This window comes from Delphinapterus leucas, chromosome 2 (assembly GCF_059928025.1).
Source record: "Delphinapterus leucas isolate spDelLeu-1000000601 "Yukka" chromosome 2, BTC_Dleu_Yukka2, whole genome shotgun sequence".
NCBI classification, from domain to species: Eukaryota; Metazoa; Chordata; class Mammalia; order Artiodactyla; family Monodontidae; genus Delphinapterus; species Delphinapterus leucas.
In genome coordinates, this window is record NC_143130.1 from 170,567,317 (window position 1) to 170,582,813 (window position 15,497).

The following is a 15,497-nucleotide window of genomic DNA, read 5'->3' on the forward strand; positions in this document are numbered from 1 at the left end:
TAATTCTTATTTATATTGTATAACCAAACTAATTTATGTACCTGAATATCACCTGCTCAGTGGGTTAGCAGCAGCCCAGCAGTAAGTTACTAATAAAAGCAAACTCAGGTAAATGGAACTTAATTATAGATCTGTTTTGTTTGTTTATTTCTTTAAAGCTATTGTAAAGGCCACTGTCCATTGTGGTGCTCAGTTTTTTACGTTAAAAAGAAGAATCATGTTAAATTTTTTTTTGTCTTCTCTACTTTACTATACAACAAACCTTTTATTAGTGCTTGAATGATTCTTTTATACCTGTGTTTTATTATAAGTTGCCTTATTCTTGTTGGTTGTAGGTGAGATACTATTCCCACACATTGCACTTTAATACTTTAAAATAAAGCAGATTTTAGGGTTATCTGCTTTTTTCTTGTTGTCTATGTTGATGGTCTTCTGCAGTATGTGTTGGAAATTGAGAGTTGACTTTTTGAGGGTGTTATAGTCACTGTTTACTGTTCTGTTCATGCTTTCTTGACAATTTGCTACAGGAGCCCAGCTCTAAGGAGAGGTTTCTGCTATTCCTGCAATTATCCTGAGAAAAGGAATTCATTTTATATTTGAGTCCTTGTAAAGTATTGTGGGCCCTTTCTCAGTTACTGTGTTTAGAATAATAAAATACTCTGGGGACAACATATTACCGCGAATGACCTCCATCAGTGATAGTTCTGGATGCTTATAGAGGTTACCTGATACCCTCTATTAAAAAAGAAAGAGAAAGAAAGTTAATACAGTATTGGATGTCATCCTAAACAAGCCACTTAAAGATGTCTCTTAAAAGCAGTATGTAAGTGGTTATCACATGGAGATCACAATTATACGGCTAAAAGGTGAATTTTGAAGAAACCAACTGACTTTGTGATTGAATACTGCGGGATAGGATAAAATGTCCAGCAACAGCATTATTCACAGATTCAAAAAGTGCTGTATTTCAAACAACTCAGGTGGATGTGAAGATGGTAAGCTCTGGAAAACTAAAAAAGTGATTGTCATGGTGATTAAGATGCTGCTGATGAAGTTACATGTGAAGGTTTGAATAAAATCGTTTAATGATAGGTGAGAGTTGAAAATAATTTTAAAATTGATATAACTAAATGCATATGGTACCCATTAAAAGTAGACTCTTTCATCTGCATCTCTTAAAGTTAATGCATTCAAGTCGTGTTCAAAAACGTTTTATTTTTACCTTCTTATTTGGATAACCTTCAATATGCCTTATATTTGGGTACATGGAGGATTCTGTTTTTTCTTTCTTTTCTACCTAGATATAAACATCTTGGAAACAGAGATCACATTTAAGTACAATTCTGATAAAACGATTACATTACCTTCTGGCATTGCTCGTGCCCCTTGAAGATTCTCCCTAAATGTGCCTATGATAATGACTACTGTAGCGTTTGTAGGCTAGGACAAATTTTGTGGTTTTATTTATGCAAAACTTCTATTGATTTTTTTTTCAAGTTTCTTCTCAGCTCTCATGCTCTATGCAAAGTAGCAACTAAATATAAATGTACAAATATATAAATATATATATATAAATAAATTGTGTCTAATCAAAAAAATTTTGGTTTCAGTGGGCTCCTCAAGGAGAGAAGGTGTTCCTGCCCACGTTAATCTCTCCGCATCATCCATGCTAATGATTGCAATGCAGTACACATCCAATCCAGGTAAGTGAAAATTTGGATGGCTTCAGTAATTCCAAACCAATAATTAAATAAGACATCAAGTAAGCAAGCTAGGAATTCTCATGTGAGAAGAACTTCTCTTGGTAAATAGAAACTGGAGATGTGTTAGAAAACAGACTTTCAACTTGAAATAAATTTCCTTTGCCTCTTGCTATTAGCAGTCATCTTGCTGACTACTGATCTTTTTAGAATGTCTGAGAACACAATTTTAGAACACTGACTGGAAATTGCTTGAATATAAATATATAGAAATAATTAAATTAGAAATATAAAAATCACCTGCAATTCTAACAACTAAAGATAACCACTGGGACTATTTTGTGAATTCGCTACTCTGACACCACATGAATATCCTTGCACATAAATCGTTCGTTACATTCCCACTAATTATACGTGAAAGTACATTGTAACCTGTCACTGAGTGTTATTATAACATTTGTATAGAGATGGACAGATAAAAAGTAATATGTCATTTTGATCTGTGTTTCTTTGATTTCTAGTAATGTGGCACAGATATAATCTGATATATTCTGTTGGATTTCCATTCATCAGTGTAATTGCAGATGAACTTTGGGAAACTGACCTAAAGGGGGCTGACTGTTGGAGTCACATGCTAAGATATGAACTCAGTTTTTATTTTCATTTGGAAAGTAAACAAATTTGGTGGCCCTGTTTTCAGCCTTCTGCTTAATTACATAATGAATAATAATTGAGTTTTTGACTCAGCATAAGGAAAATAATTTTTTTCACTTAAAATCTTAATGCTTCTTAGCCTGGAGTGTCATCCTTTAAATATGAAATTCCTTATGATTATTATGTGCATTTAATTAAAATGTATATTTTTGGGGAAGTTATACCTCGTGTCTCACTCTGGCTTAAAGGATCCTCATAATGTCATTTATATTTATTAGATTTTATGTCCTGAAAAAAACCCCTTCACATAGAATCTAGTTAGTTAACTAAAGTCTCATCATCAGGGTTTGGTCCTAATTTCGAAGTTGGGAGGCAGTAGAGCAGGTTGGGTAGAATCGTGTGCTTTGAGGTTAAGCGTATGTTGGTTCATATCTGAGCTCAGCGCAGATTGCCAGGTAGCTTAACCTTGAGCAAGTTCTTTAACTCCCCTAAGACCAAGTTCCCTCATCTATAAAATGGGAATTCTTCCTGTAGTACCTTAAAATGTTGTTGTGAGGATTTAATGACTTAAGTGTGTGTGAAGTGCTTCTTTAGCATAGTGATTTGACACATCATAAGCACTGCTCAGGAAACAGCAACACGGATCTCTACAATCTGTCATTGTCTTCTTGGAGTTGAACGTTTCATTGGGAAACCACTGTGATCAAATACTTCTGTTATTTCTTAATCTGTATCTTCATCTGTTCATGGGGGAACGTGTATAGCTAGCTATTCTATACTAAGAATGACATTTGGGACCCCAAATTAATCTTATGATGGGGGAAACATAAGAAGTGAGGTGCTATCCACCAGGGGACTCTCTGAGATCAAGCGCGTAGGGCATCATTATCCTTTGAACTTTTAGGGGAGACAGCAAGTGGCAGCCTGGTCCTTGTAGCTGATTGCGTATCAAGGATGGAGCAGGGTTCTTGCTCAGGCACCAGGAATTCATTGCAAAACACCTGTGTACATGGCTCCGTGTTAGGCATTGTGAAAACCACCCTGAAATGTAAGATATGATGCTTGCTATGGAGCTTATGTCTCATTGGGAAGATTAGGCATGTTTACATAAGTCATTAATTTACAATGTAAAGTAGTATGTAAAAAGTACCAAATAAATACTATAGACTGTATTAATTCATCAGAGAAGAGAACTCTATGGGTTGAAATGATCAGGAAAGGCTTTGTGCCACTTGAGCAAAGAATGGGTCTTAAAATACGGATAGAATTTTGATTGATAAGGTAAATGGGGCGTTCTGGGAGGGAAACAATTTATTTATTTATTTATTTTTAAGTTTTCATTGGAGTATAGTTGCTTTGCAGTGTTGTGTTAGTTTCTACTACTGCACAACAAAATGAGTCAGCCATACATATACATACATCCCCTCCATTTAGAACACGACAGTGCATTAAGTAAAGTTCCCTGTTCTATACAGTATGTTCCCATCAGTTGTCTATTTTATACATACTATCAATAGTGTATATGAGTCAATCCCAATCTCCCAATTCTTCCCACCCCCACCCCTTTCCCCCTTGGTATCCATTTGTTCTCTATGTCTGTGTCTCTATTTCTGTTTGGTAATTAAGATCATCTATACCATTTTTCTAGATTCCACATATATGTACAATATTTGTATTAATATACAATATATGTATTAATATACAATATTTGTTTTTCTCTTTCTGACTGACTTCACTCTGTATGACACTCTCTTGGTCCATCCACATCTCTGTAAGTCACCCAGTTTTGTTCCTTTTTATGACTGAGTGATATTCCATTGTATATATGTTCCACATCTTCTTTATACATTCCTCTGTTGATGGACATTTAGATTGCTTCCATGACCTGGCTATTGTAAATAGAGCTGCAATGAACATTGTGGCACATGACTCTTTTTGAATTATGGTTTTCTCTGGGTATATGCCCAGTAGTGGGATTGCTGGGTCATATGGTAGTTCTATTTTTAGTTTTTTAAGGAACCTCCATACTCTTCTCCATAGTGTCTGTATCAATTTACATTCCCACCAACAGTGTAAGAGGGTTCTCTTTTCTCCACACCCTCTCCAGCATTTATTGTTTGTAGATTTTTTTGATGATGGCCATTCTGACCGGTGTGAGGTGATACCTCATTGTAGTTTTGATTTGCACTCTCTAATAATTAGTGATGTTGAGCATCTTTTCATGTGTTTGTTGGCCATCTGTATGTCTTCTTTGGAGAAATGTCTATTTAGGTCGTCTGCCCATTTTTTGATTGGGTTGTTTGTTTTTTTGATGTTGAGCTGCATGAGCTGCTTGTATATTTTGGAGATTAATCCTTTGTCAGTTGCTTTGTTTGCAAATATTTTCTCCCATTCTGAGGGTTGTCTCTTCGTCTTGTTTGTGGTTTCCTTTGCTGTGCAAAAGCTTTGAAGTTTCATTAGGTCCCATTAGTTTATTTTTGTTTTTATTTTCATTACTCTAGGAGGTGGGTCAAGAAGATCTTGCTGCGATTTATGTCAAAGAGTGTTCTGCCTATGTTTTCCTCTAAGAGTTTTATAGTGTTTGGCTTTACATTTAGGTCTTTAACCCATGTGGAGTTTATTTTTGTGTATGGTGTTAGGGGGTGTTCGAATTTCATTCTTCTACATGTAGCTGTCCAGTTTTCCCAGCACCGCTTCTTGAAGAGGCTGTCTTTTCTCCATTGTGTATGTTTGAGGAGGGGAAGCAGTTTAAATAAAGGGGCTCTCTAGGTCTGTTCATGGGCAGTCAGTGCACTCCTCTGAGCAAGGCTCGTGTAGCAAACATACGGAGAATAGCAGACACTGTGTAAGAGAAAGTACCCCGGAGCATCTGTGCTTGAGAACGCAGTCATGACTTCAGAAAATTCCAAGTCTAGTGGACCATTTATATACTCCACAAACAGTTACTGAGTATCTGCTATGTGCCAGGCACGGGGAACACCATAATTAGTAAAACAGAACCGACCCCTTTCCTCTCTTCATAAAGCTTACCGTGTGGTGGAAGGAGAAGACATTAATCAAATAATTGTAACAGTCAATGCCCAGTTTCAATTGTGACAGGTTCTTCGAAAGATGTACATTGTGCTATGATGAGACCCTATAAAAGGGGATTTTTCTTTTACTGAAGAGGTCAGAGAGGGCTTTTCTGGGAATATAACGTTTGGTCTGAGGACTGATGGATGAGTAGCATTAACGAGGCCTGTCAGGGAGTGGAGGTTTCCAGGCAGAGGAATCTCATATGTCAGAAGGGAGCCTGGCAAGCAGGTGGGACTGAAAAGTCATTGTAGCTGGAGCTCAGAGTGAGGGCTGCCTGGTGTGAGATGAGACTGTAGACTTCTGCAGGCCAGAACATGCAGGATGTCGTGGGCTCTGGGAGTCCTGCGTTTATCCCAAGTCTAATGGAAAACTGCTGAAGGACTTTGAGTGGTGGTGTGTGTGTCACCCGAGCTGCAGTTGAGAATGGATTAAGAAGGAGCTGGAATGGATACAGATTGACCCATGAGGAGGCCATTGCATTTGTGTAGGCATGTAAAAGTCAGGGTTGATTGAGGCCGAGAAAAGTGGATACATCTGAGAGCTATTTAGGAAGTAAAACTGGTAGGGTGTGGTGATGTATTGGATATGGTTGCATTCTGGCTTCTGAACTGGGTGCATGGTGGTTCCATTCACTGCAAAAAGAGACACTGGAAGAGAAAGACCCGGTTTCTAAGGGAAGACCATGAGGTCTACTTTGGACATGTTATGTTAGAAGTGTCTTTGAGACATTTAAGAGGAGATGATATACTTTAGACTAATACAATGTCCTATGTCAATTATATCTTAATAAAGCTGTGGAAAAAAATCACACATAACCTCAGTAATAGTTATACATATCCAAAACACAAAAATGCAAGAAAAGCAGGTTTCTTCAGAAAAAAGAGGTAATAGTAATTAGGAAGTTGTATTATGAACCCAGAACTGAGTTCTGGGCTAGAAGTAATGAACTTTGAGCCCTCATGTAAGTGTCCAGTGCTATTCACTGAATTGCATATAGAGGGTACCCGAAGTTGTACAGGCATACCTCCTTTTGGTGCACTTTGCTCTACTGTGCTTCACAGATATTGTGTTTTTTATAAATTGAAGTTTTGTGGCAACCCTGCATTGTCAGACAATGGTTAGCATTTTTTAGCAATGAAATATTTTAAAACTGAGGTGTGTACACTGGTTTTTAAGATATATTGCTATTGCACATTTAATAGACTACTTAATATATACTTTATGTTTATATAAAGTATACCTTAATATACTTAATGTTTGTATAGTGCAAACATAACTGTTATATGCATGGAGAAACCAAAAAATTTGTATGATTCGCGTTATTGCCGTATTTGCTTTCTTGCTATGATCTGGAATGGAACCTGCAGTATCTCTGATATATTGCTGTATATGAGTGTGACATTGCTTACAAGAGAGCACAGAATGAAAAGTGGATTTGACTTAATGACCAGGCCTTCAGGAGCTCCAACAGATACTGGCCCAGTGGAAGAAGAAGTCTTAGAGACAGCTCCGCAGTATCAGGGGCCTGAGAGACCATCTCTGTGTTTCTCTTGAACTTCTCCTCATGTTTGCAAGATATGCCACAGTGGAGGTTATTATATTCTTACACAACTACATCTAAAAACAGGTTTCAAAAGTATATCCTATCAAATCCTATCAAAAATAGGATCAGTCAGGGTAATCAGAGAAAGGTCTCCTGGTGTGCCTCTTTCCTTCTGTCAAAGAGGAAAAATGAGTCTCAGAAACTCCTCAGCAGATTCTTTCTTAGGTCTTGCTGGCCAGCACTGAGTCACATGGCCATCCCTAGCTGCAACAGAATCTGGGAAATTGTCTTGCTTGGCAGTCTGTGTACTGGGAGCTGAACAAGGAAGAAAGGGTTGTTGATAGCAGTTGAGCAGCAACAACAGTATCTGCCACAGGTAGTAGGAGAGGGTCAGTCATGAAGTCAAGGAAAGAGGGTGGTCAGCAGTACTAAATGTTGCTGAAAGTCAAGTGGGAGGCAGACTGATAAATGTCCATAGAATTGAACGACATGGAGGTCATCAGTGACTAAAGGGAGACCTGCTTCAGTGCCATGATAGGGTTGGCAGATAGATTAGGGAAGGTATAAAACGGGTATCTAACTAAGGTGAAAGTATCTTTATTCCTCAAGTAAACATAGGCAAATCAAAGAAGATTGCTGTTGTATAGCTTTTAAGGACTCCTCAACAAGATGGAGTTGGTGATAAAAGACTGCCATTCTAATCCATCAGTCTGTCACTTGCTATCTGTCCAACCTTGGGCAAGGTAGGAAACTAAACCTCACTTTTTTAACTGCAACATGGTGGTTATGAGATACATAATACATAAAGCTCTTAGCTCCGTACCTGGCACATAATGAACGCTCAATAAATGTAAGCTGTTATTATGATCCTATTAGGCTATTTTTTTCCCCGTGCAGTTCTTGATTACATTGATATAAGTTTATGTTATAAAAGTATGATTACTAGGGAGTTTTCTTAATATTTCCTTTGTTAAGATGAATAAAATACTTCTCAAGGATCTTGGAATAAAGCTTGGTAAAGTCAAGGGCTTATGAGTTTTGAAAGGCATGAATATATGAAAATAAGTAATTTCTAGTTTAATGATTAGAGTGAAAAGTCTAATATAATTTAGACTAATATAGTTTATTTTAAAGGACCTTTTGTCTGGTATTTACATTTCACGTTCAAATTATATTTTCTTCCTTACAGTATATCATTGTCAATTATTGGAATGCCTCATGAAATATAAACAAGAAGTCTGGAAAGTAAGTTTGGGGCCACATTAAACTCATAGTCACAAGTTCAATTTCTATAATATAGTAAAAATTGTTTGCATATTAAAACTATTGTTTAGATCAAATTTATTGATGTCTTATTATTTTGGTATGGTAGAACTTATAATCCTTTCCTTACTGGTTAATTATTTACCATTTAGAGCAGAAATGATACTTGAAGAACACAGTGGCTTGACAGAAAATATAATTGGATATATCTTATTCTTGAAATTTAGCAGATACTATATTATGTGACAGTTTTACTTGATTTGAAATGTTGCTTGGGAAACTTTCTTCTTTCAAATAGGAGATGTGAATTATTAAGAAATATGTTTTAGGGAAATGTTTTTAAAAATGCAGTATTTGGCAAACTGGCTTTATGCTATTCTAAAATCTTTCTTTCACGTTATTCTGAGGAGAGAAGAATTTGTTAAAAGATAGTGTACATCTGAATACTACTGGGGGGCTTATTTACAGGACCCATAAAAATAATTTTAAAAATATTATAATATGATTTAATCTGCAAAGCCCATCTGGATGATGAGATTCCAGGGAAATTAACCACCTCAATCTCTCCATTAGAATTTTCACTGCTTTGGTAATATTGAATGAGCTACCTTTATTTTTATTTGATGATGCTAGTGAAAATATGCTTCTTGTCTCCTTTAGGATCTTTTGTATGTGATAGCCTATGGGCCTTCACAGGTGAAACCTCCAGCCGTGCAAATGCTGTTCCATTACTGGCCCAATTTAAAACCTCCTGGGGCAATAAGCGAGTACAGGGGCTTACAGTACACAGGTAAGATTAGGATAGCTCTGTGATGCCCCATCTTTATTTCTTCTGTGCCACATTTGCCTCACTTGCTTGTATTTTTTAATCTTGCTAGATTAAATTTACTGTGCCTTTAGACATTGTCATAAATCCTTTTTGAAACTAGGTGGTATAAAAATAAATTAATTAAAATTAATTTCAAAAGCTTTTATGACATCATAGCAAACCACGTTAAGTTTCAGTCCCATTTGCTGTACACCTGGCCTCTGGTCTTAACACCGCTAATGCTGATCACTGCAAAGGTGTGAGCAGTCAGTAATGCTGCAGATTGGCTCAGATTTAGCAAAATCCCAAGTGGCTAATTCTGCTCTGTTGAGAAGGCTTCGAGTGCTTTCAACATTACCAGTTCAGGCACTAAATAAAAATTGAATGACCCTGAAAGCCTAGGTAGACATGAAGACTCAACCATTGGTGAATACTGGTATAATTAATCGCCAACAAGTAAATACTGAGTTTATTGTAAAGACATATATTTACCAAAAACCAAACAAACTAACCCTTATGTAGTTTATGTTTATATGTTATAAAATCAAAGGAGCAATCTATGGCTAATGTAGTTTCTGATGCCCCTGACTACCCTCTCCCCCCACTTAACTGTGTAATATTTTTTCTGAAAATGGAAGAGATGCATATTTGGGCATAGCTTTTATTCAAGTTATTGTGGAGTTGTATACTGATATTCTGAGAAAGTACTTTTTTCTTGGCATCACTCATCTTTCCAAAGGTGATTTGAGGTGGTTCAGAGGGGATTTAACATAATTCAAGTGTCTGTTTTATGTTCCTGATTAAAGCCAAGTGTTAGAGGTATTGATGGTCCTTGGTGGGCTTATTCTAAACTCAGAACAAATAATATTGGCCTTAGTGGTAACAATAGTATTAATTGAAATGATGAAGGTAGATAGTAGGTAAATTTAAAAAAATGGAAATTGGTATCATTGATGTTTTATATCATTGCTAGTGGAGAATGTTTAAGCGTTGCTGAGTGGATAATTTGAATGTAAAAGCAAGAAGTTGGAAGCACTAATAAAATAAAAGGTGAAATGACGGAAATATTTGACACCATCCCTTCTCAATAGATCCCTGAAATAAGCGTTTATGGGATGTATGAATGGGTAACTAGTATCAAATGAAATTTATTCATTTGATACATATTTGAAGAGTACTATAGGAAAGAGAAGTATAGTGCTAGGCACTATACTTTGTGTTGACGTTAGAAGAACTGACACAAAACCAGACCCCATGGAGCTTAATGCAGTCTAGATATGGAAATTCATTCATTTCCTCAGCAAATATTTATGGGGCATCTACTATTAGCCAGACATTATCCTAAGCACTGGTGATACAGTGATAAATAAAACAGGCTAAGACATTGGTGTGAACATTCCAGCTGGGGGAAAGACCAGGAAACTACCTGACAGTGTAATAAGCACTGAGGTAGAGCAAAAATACAGAGAGCTGTGGGAACACACAGGAAGAGCCTCTGAACTCACCCTGATGGTGGGCAAATTTGGGGAGGGTTAAGTTGTCAAGGAAAGTCCTCAAGTGTGTGACATGTAAGCTGATGCCTGAAAGATATATGCACGATAGATAGAGTCATAAGGGGAGTGAATCATGAACGGCTAAAATGTGAGTTTGAGGCAGAAGGAACTGCATGGGTTCAGACTTGGAGGCCGAAGATAGCATGATCGTATTTAGGAACTGGAAAAAGTCATATGCAGCCAGATAGTGGAGGGACAGGAGGAGAAAAGCCAGAGAGAAGCAGAAAGTCTGACAGGGCCCATGAAAGAATGTGGATTTTATCCTAGCAGCAAAGTGAAACCATGCACAGGTTTTGTTTTTTGTTTTTTTTGTTTTTTTTTTTGCGGTACGCGGGCCTCTCACTGTTGTGGCCTCTCCTGTTGCGGAGCACAGGCTCTGGACGCGCAGGCTCAGCGGCCATGGCTCACGGGACCAGCCGCTCCGCGGCATGTGGGATCTTCCCAGACCGGGGCACGAACCTGTGTCCCCTGCATCGGCAGGCGGACTGTCAACCACTGCGCCACCAGGGAAGCCCCATGCACAGGTTTTAAATGGAGAAACCACATGATGAGATTTGCCTGTTCAGAGCATATGAGAAGCCTGGCAAACTGACAGCCACTTCCGTTTACCCCCGTGACCATACCCTCTTGGAAGAGCCAGCCAAACCTGTCTCCCCAGAATAGCTCAGCCTATGCTTACTGAGATCAGAAGAGATGCTCTCATCTTCTCTTGGCTTATCTGAACAAGATGTCTCTGTCTAAAGGCATTCATTCTCCAGTCCATTCTTGTACTCATATCTCCACACACTTCCATCCTTTCAGTGTGTCATTATTTGTCTTCTACCTGCCAGCCTCTGTCCAAGGCCCTGGGAAACAGCTGTCTTGGAACTACCATGCTAGTTGACCATCGTGTTTTGTGCAGGAAACAAGGGATCATTGAAAAAAATTAATCATTCTGATCTATGTATTACTATTTATCCAGCACTGGCTGTCTGTCTGACGTCATTCTAGCTGCTTATTATCTCATTTAATATGTTAGCCTTCTCCTAGTTGAACAAAATTTATGGACCAAGCGCCATATTGGGTTTTATAGACATTTTTCTCAGTTAATTCTTACAAACATCTTGAGAGGTAGTTTTCTTATTGCAATGTTACAGATGAAGCGTAGGACAGAGAGTTTAAGTAACAGCACGAAGTTCACACAGATAATAAAGGAGCACAGCTTGAATTTGATCCTAGATCATCTTAATTGAAAATCCACATTGTTCTGTTCAATTCAGTTCTGTAATTAAACTTTAGCTGGAGCACTAGAAATTTTCTGCAATGCTTTCGACAATGAAATATGCACTAAAGGGTATCTTTGGTATTTAGGTGGCATTAAAACCCTAAATATTCTCAATAAAAAAATTATGTGGAGATAGAATTTTATGGACTTGGAAGCTCAAAGATGAAATACTTTCTTAGGGACCAGCAACACTGTATGTCTTCCCAGTGATTTATTTCCTTTTTAAAAAGTAAATTTTATTTTTTATAAAAGGAAAATTTGCTTCTAGAAAAATTATAGAAATATGAAAGAAAGAAAAAATACTAACTAGAAATGACCATTATTAACATTTTGGTATATTTCCCTCCAGTTTTTTTGATGAGCATTTTAAAATACAATAGAGGTCATATTGTATATAATTATACAAAGTTACCCCCCCTCCTTACTATGACATTTTTCAAATACAGAAAAGTTTAAAGAGTAACACTATGGGGGCTTCCCTGGTGGTGCAGTGGTTAGGAATCTGCCTGCCAAGGCAGGGGACACGGGTTTGAGCCCTGGTCCGGGAGGATCCCACATGCCGCGGAGCACCTGGGCCCGTGTGCCACAACTGCTGAGCCTGCGCTCTAGAGCCTGCGAGACCCAATGCAGCCAAAAATAAATAAATAAATAAAATAAATTTGTAATAATAATTAAAAAAAGAAAGCCATTGTAACAACAACAAACAAAAGAGTAACACTATGAACACACATATAGCCACCTAGATTTACTAATTATTAGTAATTCACCATAATTTTAACTATACATATATGTATTTAATTTATTTATTGCTTTTAAAGCGTAATAACATGGGAATGTTTACAGCTCATATGAAGATGATGATCAAGTAGTGAGGATTTGGTAATCTACAATGTTTGCTTCTTTTGAGTTTATTAGTATTTATCAACAACAAAAACTACCCCAATTATTTTGGTCATTAAATACAAGTCTTAAAGATACAAAAATTACAAGTTTCTTGGGAATGAAATAGCCATTATATTGTTCTATAAAGCTCTGCTGTGGGGGAGAAAGAAATTATTTAGCAATTTTCTTGCTACAGTGTGCCAATAGTACATAATTTAGCCTTTGTTAACAAAGGTGAACACAAGTTATTGTGTAGTTTCCATCTGAATTAGAGGACAAAAATGTGGCACAATATATAATTTTCCAAGACCGAGATTGTGGCAAAAGTAGATCGAGAATGACTTAAGATAGCACTACAAGGTTAAACTTTGGTCTAGTCTACCACATATCTAACCCTACATTAGTAGAGTTGGATTCTTGAGTTGTATACAAGTTAAAAATACAAGAAGGCCTACCAGTCCTTTTACGTCCTAACTTCCTCCTCATTGACTTCTTATTTATCTTTTTATTATATTGATTTTATGTCCACATAATTTAAATGTATAATTTAAAATAATTTAAAATGTTTTAAACCATTTTATTGGTGCATTATAGACATGTAAAAAAATACAAATTTTAAGTATATGTGGAACACCTCCCACCATGTTTACTACCATGATTACCTTCTCCTTCTGTCCCACAGGTAACCACTAGCCTGCCTTCTTTTTTTTTTTTGGAAAGGAAAGTTTGCTTTATTTTGGATGCTGGCACACAAGGGGGTTGGCGGGGGGACTCCTGTCCAAAGGCTGACTCCCTCCCTCCCACACCCCCTCCACCCTGCCCCGCCAACAGTCAGTGGGCAAGAGCTTTTATAGACGGAGGGAGGGGGCTACATGCAGAAACAGAACAGTCAGCTCTGACAGTCATCTTGAAATTTGTAATTGGTGGTCTGACCAGCATCATCTTGATTGTCTTAAGTACAGTTCATCTTCAGTTCCAGGGTTGGTTTGTTCCCATTTCTTTGATAGCCTGACTTCTAACATCAGAGATCATTCTTGCCTAGTTTTAAATTTTATATAAATGGAATCACACATTATTTGTGTGTGTGTGCCAGTGTGTCTGTGTGTGTGTGATTTATCCGTGGGTTGAGCATAACTGCACTTTGTTCATTTTTATTACTATATATATATATATATATATATATCTCAATATTTTACCAAATGTATGTACCACAGTTTATGTATCCATTTTACTATTAATGGATATTTGGGTGGTTCACACTTTTTGGCTCTTACAAATAATGCTGCCATGAACATCCTTCCCCGTGTCTTTTGGTACACACATGAACACATGTCTGCTAGATGTATGCCTAGGGTAGAATTATTCGATCAGAGGGTATGAATCTATCCAGTTTTAACGGATAATGGCAAACAGTTTTCTAAAACTAGTAATGGTTGTACTAGTTTGTACTACCGTTAGTAGTGTATGAGAGTTCTTTTTGTCTATATTTCACATTTTGAGCAATACTTAATTTTATTTGTTTTCAAAATTGTAGTCATATTCGAGGATTTGTAGAAGTACCTTATTGTGCTTATAGTTATATTGTGCTTATAAGTACCTTATTGTGTTTCCCTGATTACTAATGAAGTTGAACACTTTTTCATATATTTATTGGCCATTTGGATATCCTCTTTATATAATCTTTGTCAGTTACATATGTTACAAATATCTTTTCTTATTTTTTCTCTCTTTTAATGATGACTTTTGATTAACTGAGCTCCTTATTTTTAATGTAATCAAATTAGCAATCTTTTTCATTATATAAAGTGCTTTTTATATCCTAGGAAAATCTTTCCCTACTCCAAAATTATGACAATATTATTCATTATCTTATAGAATATTTGTTTTTTACATTTTACATTTAGATGTATCTGGGACTAATTTTCCTGTATGGTGTGAGGTAAGGGACAATTTTTTTTTCCTCTTATGGATAGTCAACTCAACATCATTTACTGAAAATATCGTCCTTTTATTTATTTATTTATTTTTGCGGTACGCGGGCCTCGCGCTGTTGTGGCCTCTCCCGTTGTGGAGCACAGGCTCCGGACGTGCAGGCTCAGCGGCCATGGCTCACGGGCCCAGCCGCTCCGCGGCATGTGGGATACTCCCGGACCGGGGCACGAACCCGCGTCCCCTGCATCGGCAGGCGGACTCTCAACCACTGCGCCACCAGGGAAGCCCAATATCGTCCTTTTATTACTGCTCTGTAGTACCATTTTTGTCATAAATCAAGTGCCTATTTGAGGATGGCTCTGTCTGTGGATTCTTTTAGTTCTATTTGTGTATTTTTCCTTTTCACAATACTACACTGTCTGAATTAATGTACATTAATAATAAAATTTTATACCCTTCAGTGCAAGTCTTTCTACCTTGTTGTAATTGTTGATCTCTTGCTTGTCTCCCCTGCTTTCTCTTCCTGTTCTTTCTTCTTCTCTTCCTCCTTCAAGGTTATTCCTAGCTATTTGCTAAGTTGAAGAGTTTGTCAAGTTAAACACACACAAGCATATACCTAAACAACTAGGATTTGATTGATAGTTGCCTTGAATCTATAGATCAATTTGGGGAACTGACATCTGTGTAATGTTGAATCTTCTAGTCCATGTGCATAGTATCTCTCTTCATTTATTTAGGCTTTCTTTAGTTTCCCTCAATGCTGTTTTGTAGTTTTCTGTGTAGATGTCTTGCCTATGTCTCATGTAGTGTGTTGCTAGGTATT

At 37.1% G+C, this 15,497-nt stretch overlaps 1 protein-coding gene across 1 annotated transcript in view; it reads left to right on the plus strand.

Moving 5' to 3' along the window:
- The window catches only part of UNC79 (unc-79 subunit of NALCN channel complex), a 220,498-nt gene that overhangs the window by 22,311 nt on the left and 182,690 nt on the right, over positions 1–15,497 (plus strand). The window contains exons 5-7 of the mRNA XM_022576210.3: positions 1,611–1,703; positions 8,162–8,217; positions 8,896–9,025. Of these exons, the coding sequence (XP_022431918.2) occupies positions 1,611–1,703; positions 8,162–8,217; positions 8,896–9,025 (279 nt within the window). The remainder of the gene's footprint in view (positions 1–1,610; positions 1,704–8,161; positions 8,218–8,895; positions 9,026–15,497) is intronic.